This window comes from Leuresthes tenuis, unplaced genomic scaffold (genome assembly GCF_036924035.1).
Source record: "Leuresthes tenuis unplaced genomic scaffold, fLeuTen1.0.hap1 SCAF_20, whole genome shotgun sequence".
Classification (NCBI taxonomy): domain Eukaryota; kingdom Metazoa; phylum Chordata; class Actinopteri; order Atheriniformes; family Atherinopsidae; genus Leuresthes; species Leuresthes tenuis.
Genome location: NW_027325374.1, coordinates 11793429 through 11815235, shown reverse-complemented (window position 1 = coordinate 11815235; position 21807 = coordinate 11793429). Strand labels below are relative to the sequence as shown.

General features: G+C 40.1%; 1 protein-coding gene across 1 annotated transcript; it reads right to left on the bottom strand.

Annotated features, from left to right (window-relative positions):
* Positions 1-2553: 2553 nt before the first annotated feature.
* nhlrc2 (NHL repeat containing 2) lies at positions 2554-21607 on the bottom strand. The gene is made up of 12 exons (XM_072372802.1): positions 21406-21607; positions 19493-19645; positions 15430-15479; positions 13552-13957; positions 12810-12931; positions 12599-12728; positions 11027-11120; positions 10517-10748; positions 8250-8372; positions 7895-8104; positions 7461-7674; positions 2554-4809 (listed from the first exon to the last, which is right to left on the bottom strand). Exons 1-12 carry the CDS (start codon positions 21566-21568, stop codon positions 4547-4549), a joined length of 2160 nt encoding a protein of 719 aa, XP_072228903.1. The 5' UTR covers positions 21569-21607; the 3' UTR covers positions 2554-4546.
* Between the last annotated feature and the right edge of the window lie 200 nt (positions 21608-21807).

The window sequence follows — 21807 nt, the reverse complement described above, 5'->3', positions numbered from 1 at the left end:
GGTGAGTATCCCCTTGACTCGAAGAAGGTTTGGCATTTTGTCCATTTAAAAATCTGGGTATACGGCTCTTAATTGTGTGTGTGTGTGTGTGTGTGTGTGTGTGTGTGTGTGTGTGTGTGTGTGTGTGTGTGGCCTCTGGCTGAGATCACAGCAGCTGGTATCCCACAGGGTTAATGATGCTGTCAAATACTGTGAGGGAAGCAGATGAGGGGACAGAGGGCACAAAGGGAAGGAGACAGCGATGCTTGATTTTCGTTTGTGATTGTTAAGTAACTATGCTGTTTCCACATGTATCCTTCCATTGTTAATGTTAAACATTTTAAAAGCGTCAATTATTTCACTACAAGAAATGTTCAGACTTGGCAAACTTTATCAACCACCACAACTCTGGCCTCATACAGTGGACTCTGTCAGCTTAATGAGGAGTTTTTACTGAAGTTCTGTTCTGTAGTCATTTTCTTGGTTGGAAATTGATAATCATATGTTGCAGTTATGGGATGCACCTGAAAAAGAAAGTAAACAGGAATTGTTGGCTTTTTTGGGGAAACATAATCTGACAAATGTTTGTTCATTTGTAAATGAACTGCATTAATATCCAGAAGCACTTTTCCAGTTTTGTTCACAACACAAATAGCTTTTACACAAAGAGGCACATTCACAAAGCAGTACTAAATCTGTACAGGAAACAGGGTGCTTTTTTCTTTTCTTTTCTTTTTTACTATCATACACACTCACTTACACCCCAATGAAAGCATCAGAGGCAACATGTCTTTTGTATCTTGCCCAAGGACACTTTGACATGTGGAAGTCGGAGATCAAATCACAAACTTTTGGCCAGATTTCACTTTATATGAATACATGATTTTGTTGCCATTTTTGTAACTGAAGAAACAAGTACACTGCACTGCCATATTTTTACCCTGTCAAATGAATTCTATTACAATCAGAGGATCCAATGTAGGTGGTAAAGATTAAAAACTTTATCAGGGTTGAACCTGATCTGTGTAGACCCAGATATCGAAGGTCTGTCTTTCTAAGTGTCAGAGATGTAACTGACTTCCAAAATAGCTGAAATAGATAAATCCCCTATAAAGAAAAACATACACAAGTTCGGAAGATTTCATATTTCTACCCAAGATTGGCTGCCTCAGTGTGTGCCTATAAAGTGATTGATCAAATACACATGTACATATGACATTACTGCCGTCATCAACTTGTGTTTCTCTTCCTCAGCAGGTATCCCTGGCCTGGTGTTATGGTGTTTGTTGTCCCCAATTTCCTGCCCTCTCAACCCCCAGCCAGGCAAGGCAAACGGCCGCCCTTTCTGAGCCTGGTTCTGCCAAAGGTTTCTTCTTGATAAAAAAAAATGAGGAATGAGACAAATTAAAGGTACTGTGTTGGAAAAATGAAGCCTGCCGTCTTGGGTGAGTTCATTCATAAACTTCCATTGCGGCAAATCTCTGAAGGGTTTCAGTTCATTAAGTTGTATTTTTTACAATCCAGACTCACCTGAAATGATACACTCATATAGTTTTCCTTCCTCACCAGTTTAGACAAGATTATACAACCCCAAATCAAAAAAATTTGGGATGCCATGGAAAATGCTAATGCTAGTGACACCAGCATATGTGGTGTTTTCCTATCGAATTTATTTTGTAAGTTAATATAAATCCATTCCTGCATTTCAGTCTTGCAAGACATTGCTGAAAAAGCTGAGATGGGCAATTTAGGACAAGGAATGAAGTAAAGCGATTGATGTAATTTCAAACAGGTCGTGTAAAAAGACGATTTGTTATAAAAAAAACAGTACCTGTGAAAGAAGAGTCTTGGAGGAGCAAATATAAGAAGAGGACCATAACATTTTAACTTTAAAATGTCACCGCATAAGGGCAAAGGGAAACCTTTGTCACAGTATACCACAGTATCTGCTCCCAAATACCACTTAAAACTGATGGCAAAGCTCACTTACACTTCAGTGACAGCAGCATTAATGAAGAGAAGTTCATTGAGATTTAAGGGCAACGTGTGCTGCCTTCAAGACAAACATTTTTTGAAGGATATCCCTGCGTTTTTCAACAACACAGTGCAAATCCACATTCTCCACACATGACAAAGGTTCGTGCATTGGACTGACCTACCTGCAGTCACCATTTTGTTACCAACAGAGTCGTTTTTAAAGTAAAAAATCTGCCTGGGTTTCCCTGTGATATAAATGGACATAGTTAATGAGACACCTTAAACAGACAGATGTGTGCCTCCTTACTTCTGTCCAGTTACTCCAGTTAGACACATCTGGGCTTGAATCAAGTGGCAAAAGTATTGCAGGGATCACCAATAGAAACAATACACACCACAGGCCAGTTGTGAGCCTCAAGATAAAGTGTCTGAATACTTCTGTTGACTACATTTTTAAGTGACTCAAAATGCATTTATTTCATATAGCAGAGCTGCTGTCTTTCAATTAATTAATGTATCGACTGAAGTTAAGCTAAATAAGCTCAAAGGCTGAACATTTGAAAATTGGAGACTTTTTAGGTCGCTGAAGCATAACAATCAGAAACAAACCACACTGGATAAATATGTTTATTAGGTTGTTTTTTTTTCCTCTTGCTCTAATGCACCGAGAATCCAATGTATTAACAAGGTCCCCAATGAAGACAAAAGCACGACCAAATGCGTTTAAAAAGTCTGAGATGAAATCAGGTTAGAGTTGGAAAACAGTACCGGGAACGTAAAGCCCACCAGCAGCCACTCAAGCTCATTACAGTTCATTAGGAAATGCCAGCGGGACAACAGAGCTGAGAAAATACACTGGCAAAACATTCGTGGTTCATTTCAGATAAATAACTTGAGGGAAAGAAACATTTCTCCTATTACAGAATAATATTGTTATTGCTTCGGATACAGTTAAAAGTGTCATCGGTTTACACCATCCATACAGCCACACCCCTTTTTCCAAGGCACTTGGGCCGAGCGGTCCAAACTAAATAAAAACAGTCCGACAAGCAAAATGATGTTATGAGACATGATGACAGCAATGATAATCAAAACACTCTCAGGGCCATTTCAGACAACAGCTCATAACTTTGAAAAGCAATCTGGTAAAATGACAACAACAGCTTCCACATTATCATCTCATGTGACATAACAAAACCCACAACGTGGCACAGCGGATCATTATTAGAGCATCTCTCTCCTATCATGTTGCCTTTGTGGAGCAGATGCACGATAGTGAGCTTTTAATGAGACTCTGTTTGCTTAATATAATACCCCACAGTGTGCGGAGCAGGCAGCAGCAGTCTGTTGGTGTCATCAGTTCACAAGTGGCTGCTTCCTTTATCGAAAACAGGCACTTTATTCATTACTTAGATAACAGCCATATTTATGGTCTGCTTCAAAAAGGGCTCCTTGTGTCGTGAATAGTCGGAATCTAAAGTATCATCAGACACACAGAGAGTGGAGACACAGGACGAAGCTTTGAGCTGGGTGTAAACTGCTCAGCCTTCAATGGCGCAGACAGATAATGTAGACAGATATTCTACATACTGCATGTAAGATTGATTAGCATGCACCTGAAGGCATCATACCAGCTAAGTCCACGCCATATATAACACATACACATATATGATCGTTATATTGAATATTTGAAAAATAGAAAAGCACAAATAAATAATACAAGGACGCCACACTTTAACATAATAATGGAGATAAAAATGTGTGTCTGCATAGATAATGTCTCATAAACCTAAGATGAAATAAAGACTTCATCTGTCCTTTTCCACTTAATACCTCTTTCACTGTTCTCAGATTAAATGATAGGGTGGAGATTTTGGCTTCTTATCCTAAAATATTCTCTTTAAAATGACTCAATAACTCAATATTAACATTCAAAGGCAATACTTTCACAGCCAAAGGTATGACTGAATCATATCTCAGCTCATAATAATTTTCACGAGAAACCGCTGGGTAATAACTTCTTGGGAGTTCTGGGAAAGTACTCTGTTCAAAACATTTAAATGTACATCATCTGCTCTTTACAATTCACAAGCCTCTATTACTGAAAAATAAAAAATATAAGGATGTTTAAAGGCTTCTGGTTTTACTTTGATTTCAATGCTTTAAATTTAAACTACATAACTCTAAGATAGAAAATGTATGACGGCCACCACCGGCCGGATACATCATCAGAAATGATTCCATTTTCCATTAAATCCACAGATTATGTTTTACTGTCAGCCTTAATTCAGTCTGGTGGTGTTCACCTTAGTTTTCAAGGAACGTCTTCATCTACAAAGCGCTTCTCTGTTATTGTTGTGGACAGCTCCTTATAGTTAGGACAAAATCTACAGTTATAAAATGCAATAATATTAGGGTGTTGTCTTTACTGAGCCTGCGTTAGGGAGCTGATGCGTCATGTTTACTGGGAGGAATACATTTGAAACAAAATTCTCCTCAGAAAATCAGGTGTGTTTCAGGTTAAAAACTATAACTCTATCAGAATCTCAGATTTCCACTCGGGACATGGCTTCAGCCGAGTATTGAAGTTTTAGAAGGCGTGGGCCATCGCAACGGTGATCTCTTCCTCTCCAAAACCTGCGTTTATTTCAAGAGGCTGAGTAAATGAGGCCGCTTTCATCGAACAGGCATTACCTGTCTCCATGCAGTAGTACACCCATACACTCAAAGTGAGGCTGGGATTGCTGTTTGACTCCTTTATGACAGTTGGAAGCTTGGCTGAGATGCGGAGCGGCTGCGACAGATCTACAATGTTGCCAGTCATCACCTGGTTGTCCAGCAGCCACTCATTACCTATAAAACAGAAAATACAGAATACAATATGGCTCATAAAGATGACAAAGTCATACTAAGAATATCCTGCAGTGAAATCTCTGATAAATAAAAGTCTAGGCGATAGTCGGATAGCTCAAAATTTACCTCAATTTCAATGATCTATATAATCAAGATATAGATATAAAGCTGATAACTTAATATAAAAGAACTTTTGGTTGAAATACAGATGTTGTGAAATATTTTGTGATTAAACCAGCAAATGGGGCAATATGTCATTGAATGTTTGACCATATTTTGGCAAATATTTGGTCATAAACCAAAGTACTAGACTAGTTAAGTATGGATCCAATGTTGCTGCTGGAGTAGGCTCATATGTGATCACAGAAGTTGTTACAATTCACCCAGAGGGGGGATAAACATTGCTGTAATCCACACAACAGTTGTTGAAACGTCTCGCTCAAAACCACACGGGTCAAGCTGCTGTTGAAGCTCGACGAAGAGTCAGGCAGTCATCACAGTCGTCGGAATCTGGGACCATGCATGCCAATACAAAACATCACGGTTTATATCCAACTGTAGCCAACTGACTGAATCCCCAGAGGTACACTGCCACCGTGGTGATAGACAAGATCAATCCATAGTTTGAACCTATATCAGACTCAGTTTGTCCAAGCTCTGAAAGATTGTATGAGAATCACTGCCTGGCATCTAGATTTATTGTTGAGTGTGACCTGCGCCGACTGTTGACTCAAGCCTGAGCCAAACATCGGCCCAAATTCACATAACCTTTCTAAATCTGATGAAATACTGGCGAGGACATTTTCTAAAGCAAGGCTGGTACTTTCAAGAGCAAATTCCCATCTTAGAGACACTGAGCACGGACAGTGAATGAAAGTCATAAAAGAGAAGTCTGGATTTTATACTGTGAGAAAATATTATGCCAGAGAGATGACAAAATCCATGCTAGTGATGATTAATGAAGCTGATACCTAACATGAAGTCCCATGGAAGCCATTTCTAAAAAGGCACTAAAAAACAATTTAGATCTGGCTTGCACTTCTAACTTGATCCATTAAAATTCCTGCCTCTGTGCTGATCTGATCAGCTTAAGTCTAGACTGGATATAATGGGATGGTGGAGGATCACATAACATAGCGTGGTAGCTAATTATGTGAACCAAGGCATGTCGCCTTATCAAAACGTTCTAAAAATAGCCAGCTGATACGGCTGACTGCATGCTGGATCACTCAGAAAGATGGAAACACTTTCGTTCAAAACCTAATGAACTAACCATCAACCACCACTCACATGATATCGGACAATCACTTCACACTTGATTCCAGTGGACTATAGTAGAGTATAATTTGAACAATACTGAGGACTTTGGATTCATCCATTAAATTGCCCAAGTCATGCACAACCTAACTGGTGGTTTAAGAGCCCTTCAGGAATTGAAGTGCTGCTCCATCCTTCAGCTTTAAATCCCAGGTGTGGGTTGGCAGAGTGAGGATCTACTTGTTACACAGTGAAATCAACATGGAGGTAAAGCATCATTCAGTGCAACTGCTTTTTATCAGAATCATGGATAACAGACCGAAATAAAGGCCAGTAGGAGAGCTGCAGAGGCTCCACGACCGGGTTTAGGTTTTCACTCTGCCTCTAGTTGCCCTGACAGCCAAAAACAACTTTATGTATTTGAAGAGCTTTTCCTTTTACTTCTGTACTTCAGAAAAACAATAGTCGAATATGATTAAATTACTGCAAGCCTGGCGTGAGATTAGGCATACAAACACACTTTCACTAAATCAGCTAAATCCCTACATAGTATGAAAGTAATGGAAGAAAAAAAAGTGATTTTTAACTTCTCTGGATACATTTTTTTCTCTTCCATTTCTTCCAACAGCTTTTTTTTAAGTTACCATTATAATCGAAATATAAAAAAAAAACCAAAAAAAAAAAACCTGTGTTTTGATTTATTTTTTGAGTACCAGCAATTGACAAAAATCCCAAAGAAATCAAGCCACAACTGTCCTATTGAGCAAGACAAAAAATATACAACATTTCTAATTAGAAAGGAGCCTTTAACTTCATCAACAATAAAGAGCGGAAATCCTAAATCTGACATGACGTCAGTAAAAGCGTCTTGCTAAATAATCCTCTCCTGGTTCTAATAGCAGAGTTCTGGCTTCAAAAGGAGCTGGTGTCTGTGTTCAACCGAGTCACGAAGCCGGTAACTTTCAGCAACCCAAGTTATCAAGTGACAGTAGATTATTGTAGCAACACAGTCAAATTGATCAGTGAGAATTAAGAAGCATGTTTTTCAGAATTGATGTCACTGTGAGAGCATGTGACATGCAGCCAGCACATGCTGCATGTCAGTCCCGAGTTCAATATTCTGCTGACACAAGGCCCATTCAAATTTGACCCGTTTCAAGTTAAAACACATCCATTATTTTGAAAGAGCAGAACAAGGCTTCAAAAAAATGATAGGAACTCAAGCCCACCTCTAACCTCGGGGGTAGGGGAAATGGACAATGGCATCTTGGCTTTGAACATCATACAATGCTGGGTGACAACAGAGACCTGGAGTGTCACATGTACTTTAATATTAATGTGAATAAAACATTTAAATGCAAGACACTTGTAATAGTGACTAAACGTTGTCTCACCCTCGGCTGAGAGTGCCCAGGAGCTGGGAGCCTCCTCAGTGAGTTTGGCTCCTTCTGGAAGCGATATTGTGAGTGACATGATGACGGTCTGGCCAGAAAACACAGCCACTGGAGGCATTTCTTTCCTGGGAGCCGATTTAGGCAGCGTGGGGACTTTGGTAGCACTCGAAGGCTTGGGCAGAGCCGAGTCTGTGCACTCAGTGGAGATGGGGAACTGGTTAGGAGAGAGATTTGGAAATCTGAATTAAAGAGGAGCAATGAGAACGCTGCACACATTCATAATGCCCTTTCTGTTTCACCTTCTGTCCAAACTCATCAAGCACAAATGCTTTTAAGGGAAAAATTTATTACAGAAACATGGGCAAAATGTTGAGTACTTTCTCAAGGTTGAAAGTGCACTTTTTTTCAATGACACAAAGACATAGAGGACTGACCAGTGAGACAGTCTTGGAGACCAGGTCCAGCACTCTGACTTGGTGGTTGTTGGTATCGGCCACGTAAAGAAGCTTCCCGCCATTACCGACACAGATTCCTCCGGGTTCATTGAAGCAGGATTTGTTCAATTCTGGGCCCAGAGAATCTCCAGCCTGCCCCGTTCCTGCTAATGTGGTACACTGCTTTGTCTTTGGATCCACTACCTTGATCTGATCACAATGTGGACAAAAAAAAAAGTCAGTTAATGTTCCCTGTCTAGTATTAAAGAAAAAAGAACCTTAAATTTATGACAGAACTGTTAAATGTGAGCATAATACATCTCTGAGGTGCAAACTTGTGACATGCATCAGTTACCTTGTGGTTGTAGGAGTCGGCTACATAAAGAAGGCTTTGTTCAGGAGCCCAGGCAACACCAAGAGGATGCTGCAGTTTGGCATCCACCCCTTTCCCATCGACATCCCCAAAAGCAAAAAGATTCTGGCCCGCAAAACAGAAAACATTCACATGAGATCAAAAGAGGATACAAATGCCAAAAACAGCAACTTGTGACCTCTGTGCCTCAGCTCATCCCAGGCTCAAAGAACAAAACATCAGATGTAAAAATGTGAACTGCCTTAATCCAAATCTGAAATGGCTTCAGAGTGAAATGAAAAAGAATAAAAGATTTTTCAACTGTATGAAAAATCATAATGAAAATCCTTGAAAAAAAAAACAAAAAACAAAAGATAAATTATTATTACAGCTAATCAAAAACCAGCATGACAGAGATTGTGACAGATTTAAAGAAATAGCTTTTTATTCATCTTCACTCAGCCCAGATAACAATCTTTTTAAGTTTTATGATTCTCGATGGCTCATAAATGTTTCCACAGCTGCAGAGTGTAAACAACTACAGTCTGTGCAATAAATCTCCTGCTGAATCAGTTCCAAAAGGCGCTTAGTTTACATGTGCTTCAATGTTCACCTTCACTGCAGGAGTGTAATACATCGGGTCACAGATATGTGAAGTCTCTGCGCTTTGGAGATTTTATAAAAGCTGAGGAAGAATAGTGGAAATACTCCAGCAAAGCTTTGTGGGAACAGAGGATATTCCTGATTCTTCAGGCACCCGAGTCTGTGGCAGCCGAACCGTTCGGTAAAATGTTTTATCATTTGACACAATGTTGCGTAAATCTCATCTCTAAGTTTTGTGCAATATCACCAGAAGTCAAAGCTGGAGGTGTGATTTTCCCTCATTGAGCTTCTATTGGATTTCTAAAGTGCTTTGCCACTCAATCTCTAGTTCTCAGCAATATTTAGCTGTTGCGTCTCATTTGGAAAGAAATGTCATTTTAAATGCAGGTTTTAACACAAACATATTTACTAAAACACATCAAAGGTTAAAGCAACAGTTTGATAGTTAAACAGGTGGGCATGGCGACTTTTTTGTTACTTTCACATCTTCGTAGCTTCCTACCTTAGCTTAGCATAGCTGTTAGCTTACAAAATCTATGTACCAATGAATTTACAGTTTATTACTTTATAGAAAACATTAAATCATTCAAATTTGTTGCTTAACTCATACTAACAATCAGCATTCATGACATTTAGAGAGAAACAGGCGAGCTATGTCCCAATTTCTAGTTTTTTTTGGCTAAGGTAATCAGGTGCTCATCATAATTTCATAGATATGAGAGATGAATTAAACGCCGAGTGCTGCTCTTGGTAAAAGAGAGCAAGTATAATTACTTATAAAGACGATTACAGAAACAGAAATAAGATGACTTAACTAAGATTTACCCAGTTACAAACATATTCAAGGAACTGGTGGAACAATAAGTAATAGATACATGTGCTAGTTAGATAGATAATATGGTTGCAGACAAGAGATGTGATTCTCAGATTTGCATTTAGGGGATAACATCTTTAATCCCACTTCAAATTCAGTGTTCCAGTGTCTCAATTTAAAAGCTTAAAACTCACTAAGCAGCACACTATGGTCTTCTAAATGGATTTTGCTGGCTTTTGTCACATTAAAAAAAATAAACTGTAGATGACTCTCCAGTTAATTACTCTCCATTCTCATGGGTGACAAGCTTCCAGAGCTCTTGAGCTCTTTCCAGAAATACATCAAAACATGGAAAAAAATATACACTGCAGAGACGGACGAGAAAAGTACAACCAAAAATGTGGTTTTCAGGCGTTTCTTCAACAGCAAACAAGAAAGGCCGTGTTTATTTGTGGCTTTTTCTGTTTTTAATCAATACTTTCTATCTATGGAAACAGCTTTGAAACCTTGTGACTGCCTAAGGGTGAGTCAAAAATCTGTACAGCATTGTTCCTAAAAATGGTTTTCTACTGTTGGGAGATTAATGTGTGGAGGTGTAATAAGTGGATTTCTTTCCTTTTTTTCCCCCCCAGATGTTCTCCTTTTACAGAGGCGCTACAATGGGTCACTTAAAGAGTGAAAAATTTACAGCAACTTGGAGTTCTGATGGTGCTTTTGCTCTTTGGCTGATTTGTTTAAATGTAACTACTTTTGAAAGTTATCAGGCAGAGTACAGAAAAAGATAAATGGGAGAGAAAAAAAAAAAACTTCTTCCATCATTTACTTAAGCATCCATCATCTGTTGTGCACCCACCATTGGGTCCCTTTCTCCTCCAACCAGCAGCTTGACAGCTCCATCCCTCAGTGCCAGCGTGCGGATGGTGCTGCTTTCGCTGTCCGCCACATACAAGCAGTTCCAGGGCTCTTCTGGGGCTAAAGCCAACCCGGAAGGCTGTGCAAAGGCTGCCTTGTGAGGGTAGGCGTTGTTTCGGTTCTCTTCACTGCCGCTGCCAGCCCATCGCACGCACGTCCCTGCCTTGGACTCACTTTTTAAGTTGTAAGACAGAAAATAATTACAATGCGATGACATTTTTGTCATTTTACTTTTCACCTCCGGTGATGGAAATAGTCTCTGTGGGAAATGCTCATTTGTGGTCAACACATTATCACTTGTTTGTTTCACTTGATTTCCTGGGATAATGCCGTCTACATATAGCTAAAAAAAGATATGATCGTTATCTTCTATCCTTAGAAACAAACTTATTTGTGTCTTTTTAAGGTTGCTGTTGCCAAGTTGCCTCGTGGTTATGTGCAAGTCTCTCACCTTCCTTTGGGCAGTTTTCCATCCATTAGGAACAAAGCCCAGATCTGGTGAGTCCCTGCCATCGCTATCCACAGCACGTTGTCCTCAACACCACCTACGCATGCAAGTGAAGCACGAAAACAAACTATAAATTTGGAACCAGGAAATGTGTGACATACCAGTCAGCCTCGATATCATTCAAAAACGGTGCTAACGTTGGCTCTGAAGGCAAAAGGGACGTTAACTTTGAGCAAAGATGGAACATTTTCAATTTAAAAATAAAGAAGGATGCTCTTGATTTGTCAAATGAACAATTACTCCACACAGTCATGAAATTACAAATGTGCTCCTAGTGGACGATGAGTCGCAACAGCAGGTTGCCTGATACCTGTAATGCTATCCATCCATCTACTTAGCTGCTTTATCCTGTTCAGAGTCACAGGAGCTCGAGCCTGTCCCAGCTAACGTAGAGTGAGACTCTGAGATGAATATTTCAATCGTTATGTCTCAAAAATGGTATCTTAAATATGACAACAATCAGCATTTTGTTGAGCATTATCAAAAGCCAAGTTAAAAACACTTTCTGCTTATACACCAGCTTAATGACTAAGAAATTGTGAATTCCCATGGAAAAGTAATAAAAGCCAGGCATGAAGGGACATTGAGCTTCCACGTGAAGTTGAGACCTTAGATACATTTACTTAGTTTTATCTATGACTTGAATAGTATCAAGTTACTATTGATTTTCACTTAACTTGATTCAACTGAGCTGAAGAAATTATGAAATGAAGAATTAGCAAATATCTAATCTGATGTTGTACCGTCCCGTTACCTGGCAGCTCCATTTACACAATCCCTCTTACAGTATAACCAGCATTTTCTCCACAAATGTCCAAACCAACTCACTCTCACCTCATCTACATTGTCCCTGAACTTTTTCTTTGCTTGTAGTTTGTTTTTCTTCTTTTTTTTTTCTTTTTGGTCAGAGTGAAAAGCTGGATGTCACAGCAAGGGAGAGGGAGATACAATATTGTTTAGAAATGGGAATAATGCTGCACATTTTCAGGTGACCTCACCATAGAAACATTCGTACATCACATTAAACCGTTGGAGAGAAAAGCAGCACAAATGTCTGAATACAAAAAGCAAAAAGAGCTAGAAAGTGTGGTATAATCCTACACTCGTCTCTGACCTCCAAACAGCAGGCCGATCCACAGATGAAGAGGATTTCTGATGATTGGTTTCACAGTAACACAAAAAAAGACACTGCTTTTCTCAAGCCATCTAACAGGCAAACAACAAATCCCACTGTGGTCGATTTCCATTGTTAAAAGACCTTCTTTGCTTCACCTTCTTCTGAATCTGCCTGAAATCTGACCTGCGAAATAATAAAGCCCGACAAAGTCCAGACAATATGAGCAGTCGGACAGACTTGAGAATTATTAATGGTGCGGCAGGGTACAGAGTGAATACTAAAAGCAGAACAGAAGACAATCTGTATGGCAAGAAGCGAGGAACTGGCCGGGCACAGAGAGGAAAAACAATAAATTAAAGATGGCTGAGATCTAGCCATCACATCACCACAAAACTCACCGGCCGTGCCAAACGTCACGTCCCAGGGAGAGCTGATTGGCTGCTGAGGTCCCATGGCCCCACCCTCTTTGTCTGTGCCTTGACCACCTACTCCAGCTAGAGTGCTGACTCTACCCTCCAGCAGGTCGATCTAACACACACAAACACAGTCAGACACAATGGTACATCAGCAAAAACTGCCGTGAGCTGAAGAGAAAGAGGTCAGCTCTACCTTCCTAATCAGGTGGTTTTCCGTGTCGGCAACATATACAGTGTCCCCTTTGATGGCAACGCCCTGTGGCGAGTTGAAGGAAGCTTCGGACAAGTCGCCATCTTGTTTGCCACTTTCAGGTCCTGCGACAGAAATGAACTATGAGTGTGTTCAGATTTTTCATTTATACAGAGAGTACTCTCTGTTTTTTCATATCTGCCTCCATTTTGAATATATCCCCTCTGTTCTCACTGAGAAAGTAGAGCTCTGCAGGGACATCTGCTCAACATTCGACTTGTCACAATCATATATCTAGGATCCAATTTGATTTTTGACACCGATATGTTACCAAGGAAGAGTGATGTTTTCCTTATTTTAATGACAACTCAAACGAGACAAATCAAAAGAGTTTAGTCTTTGATTTCTGATGACTGTGTGCATAAAGATGAGATCATCAACACAAAAATGCCAATCCTTTCATTTCTTTTCCTTATTTATCCACACATAGGTCAGTGCCAGTTAGCAGCATGAAGTGGTCCCTGGTGTTGCCAACCTCTCTGTTGATCTGAGGCCAACACAGACAGCCATGTGGCTCCACTGAGGGTCACTGAAGCATGAGCAGGATGTCAGAATGTAATCATTTCCTAAATGTCGCAAATGTGTTCTGAATCTACTTCCATTTCCTACTTAAAACAATAAATAAGAACAACACTTAATTTTTATTCATAGCGTATTCACTACAACATATAAAAGCCAGTCTTACCGCCTACGGCATGCAGCAGGTGTCCAGCAGAAGACGCCACCAAAATTCTGTGATGTCCTGTGTCTGCTATGGCCAGCCTTTGGTTGACGTTGTCTATAGCCACTTTTCCAGGGAAGGAAAGGATGCTGGGTGGCAAGGAGTCTTTGTACAGTTTGATCCCAACAGAGTGAGGATTCAGCAGGCCCTGCTCCCCATAAAAACGAAGGGTGCTGGCAGTGAACAGATTCAGGCTGTCACAGTGGCCTTCACCAACTAAGGAGAAGAGCAAATTGCCACGTGGTCCTAGTAGGACCAGGGTGGGCCAGCAGGATACCTCCAGTTCATGCCAGAGACGTGCCTCGCTGTCATTTACCACAGGGTGGCAGATGTCGTAGCGGAGCACAGCGCTGCGGATGTTGTCCAGAACCTTCGAACGTTTCGGGACAAAGGAAAACCAATGAGAAATGATGCATAGATCACGCCTAGCACTGGTACAAACAACGTTAGTAGGCATGAAAACGACTACACGAAGCAATAACCACTCATCATTTTATTCTATTATTATTCTACAAAGAACAAGACGATTTTTTTTAGAGGTTCTGAACTGGAGCATGAAAATGTGCCAATACACAAACACTGATACAGAAAAAATGTAAAATAATGACACTGAACAAAAATTATTCTTATTTTTGTTTATGACAAAAACATGGGAAAAGTACTGCACATTTCAAGCATTTTTCAGTCACAGTAAGACAGTAAAGATAATGTTAATTAAGCCACACGAGCAAACAGGTACATAAAAGGCAGACTGTAAGTATATCAGGAAGGATTTCTGAAGGTCTTTCTGTGGTCTTAACAGATAAAGACCAGATGTGCAATATGCATATGCCATAAACTAGGGGGGAGTTCAAAGTTCAAAGGAGCTTTTTCCTTTGAAACCAAATGCGATGCAAGAACGTTCATTGCTGGATGCAAAACCTTTGTTCTTCAGGTACTGGGAGAAAAAATCCTGCGTTGAACACTGTTTGAATTTGAAGACGTCAGACATCACGGTCGCTGCCCCGGCTCCGCTCTGCTGTGCGTCCAGCTCCATTAAAGGTGGAGACGTGGTAAAAGTTACGAGGTTTCTGCATTCGGATGGATTCATGAGGCTTAGCTGTAAGCTGTCGTCGATGCTTTTCACTGCTCAAATATTTTAAAATCCCCTCACAACGTTCAATAATTCAGTAATTGTGAATCGTGGAAAGGGCTGCGCGGCGGTCTGTGTGGAGTTTGCGTGTTCGCTCCCGTGTGTGTGTGTGTGTGTGTGTGTGTGTGTGTGTGTGGGTTCTCTCCAGGTACACTGGCTTCTTTCCACCATACAAAAACGTGTGAATTAATTATTCTCTGTCATAGTTGATGCGATTGTTTGTGTCAGTGTGGCCCCGTGATGGACCAAATTCTTTTTAAAAGGTTGATGAACAAGAGGACAAAGTGAACATTTTACAATAAAATTATGGTGGCTTCAGCGCTCAATTGAGTTTAACTTTCATGTTTCTATTCGTGTGAAAATACTGAGAAAAAGAGGGTTTTAGTAAACATTTAGGGCATGTAATTCTTAGGCCATGTAAGTTTAAGGAGGCTGTTTTCAGGCAATACTTATTATACTTACAATAATCACTCTTAAATAGCGTTAATGGGTTGAACACTTAAAAGAACAAATAAATGAATAAATCTTGATATGATAGCTCAGAAAATCTGCTTTCACTCTTGGCATTAAGGTGTTCCAACACACATCTTTTCAGTTCTTGGACATCAAACAACATATCTTTAATAAAAATTAAGTTTTAACGAAGCGGAGGAAAGAAAACTCTTTCAGACCAGCCAACACAAACGCAAACAAACAATGAAAACACTTACTTTTTCATTGGGGAATTTGGCAGAGTGCACACCGACAATAACCAATCCACCTGCGAGAGAGATCAAAGAGATAGAGAGAAAATTACACACAAATATAACCGTAAGTGGTCTGGAAGAGGAGTGTTCGAAAAACCAAACTGCAAACAAACAAAAAGCACAAGCACAGATCCATCCAAGCAGCCTCATCCCTACTCTTAACCATTACCACTTTATTCCCAGCTCTGAAGTCAGTACACACCTCAGCCCCAACTCCAACCAGAAATGGTGTTCTGCCTCAGAACATCATCTCATACATAAATATCTATTACTCATGTCCTGCTACAGCAGTTATCTCAACCGCATCTCTGTAAATTATTCTCTCTAAATCAAAGTGTCCACACGTAGCATTAGCCTGCTCAACACCAAGGTCCCGTAGGCACAAATGTCTCAAACAAACATAAAACATATAACAAAGAGGACTATTTAAAGGGATGGAAACACGACCCGCAAGCACAACATGCTGTAGTTCTAAATGACGTTCCTATAAAGCTCAGCCGTTTTCCAGCAGTTATCAACCTCCAGGCTCATCGGACGGATGATGAGGGCTTTTGGTTACAATTTGCGACTTCTAACGAGATGCTCAAGTGTTATGCAACTGAACTGCCCTCAACAATGGAGAATATGAGTTTGCGATGCTGTTTTAAGCAAATCTTTTTGGGGGTCACGAAAATTCTCTCCAAAATAAAAAAGAAAAACAACCTTACAGAGCAGATACCTCGACAGGTTTCCTTCCTGTTTTCACACTCATTGTGGGACTCCCTTTTGTACTCGTGTTTTCCTCAATTCAAAAATGTGATAATACTGTGCATAAACAGTGCCAGCGTGGGTCAGAAGAAATGTCAAAGCCTCCACATCCTCCACTAAGCCTCCACTAAGCACTGTTTCCATTCTATGTAACTGTTCATGCAACAGTGCATATTCCTTAATTAAAAACTTTATTATTAGTCCATGAGATTGTTTGAAATGCTTTAACTGTGTTGTTTCAACAATGCAATGAAAATTGCCTTATGGAACATATGAAGGCATCACCATGTCTTTATGTACACTGCCTGAACAAGCGAGGTCACCACCTAGATTTAGTTAGCAAATCAATAAGAGCACCCCACTGCTGAGAATAATCCGCTTCAGATTGAGCTGAGAACACATGATCGAAACCTGTAAGAATAGTTGAGAGCCATCAAAGAAAGTCAATGTCAGAATTCACGATTCATAGAGACGTGGGATTGAACAGCTGTGTCGCCTTAAGAAAAACACTTATCAAGTGAAGCTAATTTTTAAAAAAAATCAGGGTGTATCAGGGTAAGAAGAGCAGTGGAGGAAATGCTGCACCATCAGGACTGGTGCCTACCATACAAGCCCTCTGGGGCAGAAATAGGATCTAGGGTTGCTTCAACTGGTCAGGTTGAGGTACAGCCTCAGAAATCCGGTCAGTAGATTTTCTCTATTGGCACAGGCACATTCCAGGATGACAGTATTCCTTGATGAAAACAAATATTGTGATTCTGCATGAGCTTAATGGCATAATGCCACAATCAAAGCTGGAGGCGGATCGAACAAAAAATATCCTGTGAATACAAAAATACAATGAAAACACACACTTATCTGATTTGCATGTAGTTTCAGATGTGTGCAGCAAAATACAGAATTACATGCGTAGCTTTTGAGATCCAGAAAAGAAAAAAAATTGCCCCCCATTTAAAGACCCAAATTGTCATTTTCTCAACAGAAGGGAAAAAAACCACTCACTTGAACTCCACACTGTGGATTTCATCACTCTCAGCCTCTGCCAAGTAATGTATTACCAGCAACAGATTGTAGTGACGATGGGTGGGTAGGGAGGGGGGGGTGGACTGTGGGAGTGAATGGACAGGGTGGCTCCCACACCTCACTGACCAGAGCAGCAAACACAATGTACCCATAGCAGTGCCAAAGATAAGGCGAGCATGATAGTGTGTGTGTGTGTGTGTGTGTGTGTGTGTGTGTGTGTGTGTGTGTGTGTGCTGCCAGGCTCCCGACTCTAAGATGCACAGCTTCCTGCAGTGAGATGCTTTTTAAACGAGCTCTCTGCAGCATTCAGCAAATAAAAAATAAGACAATTCAACACAGTATACACTAGAATTAAGCTTAATTAACATGCAAAAACGATGAAATACACAAAAATGTCCCAGTTGGCTTAATTTTGATCTTTTATCTTTTACTATTATCAATAAATTCTACAAATGAGGTATAGGAGTTTGATATTGATATTGATACTGGTAGCACATTTTGTCTATCCTACCACTTAGTTAATAACAATGATGTTATAATCAAAATAATAACAAGACTGAGAAAAGCAAAAAAAAAATGGATGAATTGATGAATGAATTAGAGTTCATGTATCAATTTAACATCAGGAAAAGAGCCAAAAGTGCATAAAAAATAATGTTATTGCAAATGATGAGCTTGGAGAAAAATATCTTCGACTACTGGGATATTTAACAGTCTTTAATATCTTTAGAGAGTGCATTGAGACCTGAAGCTACTCTGCCTTGAGCTGTGACCAAGCCAAGGCAGTTCTGAACTAAGATCCTGTTGGACACCCAGATCTATACGAATAAACTGGTAATGGCTAACCAACCGAGCATCGTGGTAGCTGAAAGGGTGTGTGGAGTGACGGCAACAGAGAATCAAATGCTTTTGAAGACTTTTATACACCTACAGACATTATGTACGAGGGATTGACCGGATGCAAGTGATTATGCTTTAGATGTACGATAAGTACAATACTAGCAGCGTAAAGTCACCAGCGCTGCAGCTACTGACACCGCAGCTTGGAAGTATTTTTAGTTTCCGTCTCTTAACAGCTGAGATAAGGGCCTTCCTGCTGTTGGAAAAGAAGCAGAAGGTAGTACAACCATTTCCCTTCCCAAGTGAACTTACATGTGTTCCCTGACACAGCATGACACAACACAGCAGCGACTGATCTGTGCCAGACTGCTGCTTCCAATGAGGCCCACTGGAGCCGCAGTCGGACTTAAAGGAATGCTAGCGAGCTAGGATGTGAGTTAAGTAGAAGAGGAATACCATTTCATTGGGACTTTTTTTCAAATCTACTTTAATAAATGTTCCCATAGCAACCTGCGGCCTTGGTGCAGCATACAGTATACACTGTATGGGCAGTCCTTAATATGTTTAACACACGCTGGCCACAGTGAAACTGAATCTGGCTTTTACTATGAGCTGGGAATCCTGTCGAACCTTTAGATTTAAAAAAAAAAAAAAGGAATAGGAACAAATCTCATGAAAAGATTTCTCCTGTCAACGAGAATCGCACACATGACCACAACGTAATATAAACTGAAAAAATAAATAAATAAAACCTCAATCGCTTTGTGCAGCACTGTCGGCAGAACTCTAAGGACACAGCTGTGCCACTCATGAACAACACAGAGCACAAATGTTGCTCTGGATTGTGGAGTGTGCATTATAATCTATAACTGAGAGCACTCTCAAATAAAGCTCCATTTACCCTGGTTTAATAAATGTTCCCTGAAACCTAAAGTGCCTTTGTATTTGTGCCCAGTTTTCAGAAATGTATATATTCAGTGTGAATGGAGGGCTGCGAAGTGAAAGTATTAGGAAATGGAACAGCACACTGTGTTTTTCTTCTTTTCACAGAGCTTATCGTTTCATTTCAATCTTTCCTTGCCTGTCATAGAAACAGGCCTTTCCACAGTCAGCCGGGGTGTGCTTGATAAGGCCAACGAGGCTGGGAATTCACATGTGACAATTAAATTTGACCAGCTGGACTTTTGTAGCTGATTAGCCGCCCCGTGAAAAGAAATGTTCAGGTGAATTTCAATTTATTTCTGACCATCGTGGTGGAAGTAATCTCATTAGTTCTAAATTTTACCAGCAGGATAGGTGATTGAATGATTATAGAAAATTTCCATTGTTACCCTGCACTTCATTTTGATGTCACAACCACTTTGGATCAAGCCTCGCTGATGGCTGTGTCAGGGGGACAGACGCAGTGTGAACAAACCTTCAACGGAGTGTCTCTCCTCTAGCTGGTGCAGGTCAGGCAGGATGTGCATGCAGTTGATGCAGCAGTATGTAAAGAAGTCCAGCAGCACAACTTTACCAGCCAGCTCCTTGTTCAGTGACAGAGGCCCCTCCGTGTTCAGCCAGTCTAAACCTGGAGCATATCAGAAAGGACAACGATGCTGTCATACTTTTAATGTAGGATTAGTCAGCGTGTGTAGGTGAACTCTTTCAGTGTTTTATTTGTCGTCTAAAAGGCTTTTTCAGTTCAGGAACTGAACAGCTGCCTTCCATTTTAGCACCTAGGATTAAAATGGCCTGAATAACTGAGACTTTACACAAACATATTGTGGTAAGATGCACAACAAGTTCATCAAATCAGTGACTTTGAGGTTTTTCCATCAAATACCATAAATACATCTTAGTAGATCTAAAATTATACGGTTTTCACAACTGGGTCTGATAAGAACTGTTACACATATTTTACATCAGCACATAAAGAATGATTATGACACAGCACACATCAGATAAATGTTGTTTTCATGATCTTTGGTTTACTTGCCTGACCAAGCAATTTATCTTTTGGCAAAAATCTTTGCAGCAGCACCTATGCAGGTCAAATGAAAATGTGTTAGCCTTGTTATTTAAGCCTACAAAGCAATGTCTTTAAATATCCTTTCTGATGAGCTCCTCTTTGTATATAGACTAAACTGAATAGCTAAATGTCAGGTCACTGAAGAGATATACAAGAGATTCAAGACCTCATTTCTGCAACTTCTGTCTGACTTAAGTGATTTGATGAAATACAGTGGTGTATGTTGCTCAAGTCTCAAACCATAAACCAAATCCATACTTGAAATATCATCTATTTGCCTCTAAAACGGCAATGAATATCTCCAGTACACTTGCACACAGTTTGTCAAGCCTCTTGTTCCAGGTCATTTTGAGTTCTTGCCAGGGTAAATTTGTCTTACTTCTATAAACTTCAAATATATAGAGACATATTTGTGCATTTTCAACCAATCGGACACACCCCGATTTCATTGGGTGAAAGACAAATGGCTAAAGGTCCAAAGTTTAGCCCTTTATATTAAACTCAAAGGTTCTTCTTTAAAGTCATTTGATAAAATTAGCAAAAATGTTATGTGTTTCGTCAGGGGTTTTATGGTGACCTTATTTCAACTTTGTACCCTTGTTGCAACAAAGGTTGAGCGACACCGTTGTGCTGTCAAGTTACGCCTGCTGTAAAAACCAATAGTGCAAACAAGTGTAATGTATAGAATTTAAAAAATGCATGAAAGATAGGTGGACATACACTGTATAGGTCTGCAACAGCTCCTGCCTATTTAGATGTGTAATGTTCTACTGAAGATCCCCATCTACTGGTGCAATGAGATACTGCCTACGGATTAAATCACTCAGAAGATCTATTTTCAGAGTTTGCCCCCAAAGAACTCGAACTAGAACTGTGTTCTCAATCATAATATGGTTTTGTTATACTGTAGGAGCTATAAAAGATCTGTGCAAGGTACTTATTTTCATGTTAGGGTTAACCCTAACCCATACAGAAAGCTCACAACTGTTATCTCGTAAGCATGGCACAACTGGGAGAGTTCAAACAATGGGTTCAAACAGTTAAAACGATAGACCTACACAGCGCAAGTGCCTTTAATGTGGTCATAGGTAAGTCTGAATAGCTGTTAGTCTCAACTGAATGGGAGGTGCTGTACTGCTGGTTACAGTGAGAAACACATTACAAAAAAAAAAAAGACAGGAAAAGTATCTGTTTGCTTAATTTGTATTCTGTATGGACATGCTGACAACTAACGACATACAGGATTAGCAAACTCCAATCAAACTATTATGGAGAGATGTGACATGCTAAGGAAGCTACAAGTGTAAACATGGTCTCACCTGTGTGGAAATCGGGAATCTTCAGGTCCTCTCCGTCGTCTAATTTTTTCAAATACTGGTAGACAAGATCCTCTTTTTCTTGTTGTGTCTTAGCATCTTCTAGGGCGTAATCGAGCTGACTTTGGATAGGAAATAGTTTGGAGAGGCTACACTGGGACGCCATGGTTGCGACTACAACTACTGCTACCGACTACCAGAGCGTCATCAGTTGCCTGACAGAAAAACAACCAATCACAGCCGCTTATGGAAACAGCCAATCACAGCAGAGTGAAGTAAACCAACAACGCAGATTCGTACTACTGATTTTAATACAGAGGTGAAAAAATAATATTCCTCTGGAGGTTTTCTCAAAAATATTCGTTACAGTCCAGTCACATAAATTCTTTACAAATCTTGTGGTAT

Excerpts from the sequence above, each read along its gene's own strand:
- nhlrc2 (XM_072372802.1), bottom strand. The coding sequence starts at position 21,568 with ATGGCGTCCCAGTGTAGCCTCTCCAAACTATTTCCTATCCAAAGTCAG. Across the intron at positions 15,480-19,492 it reads GGAGAGACACTCCGTTGAAG|GTGGATTGGTTATTGTCGGT; the intron begins GTTTGTTCACAC and ends TCTCTCTCGCAG. Across the intron at positions 13,958-15,429 it reads CCAAATTCCCCAATGAAAAA|GTTCTGGACAACATCCGCAG; the intron begins GTAAGTGTTTTC and ends AAACGTTCGAAG.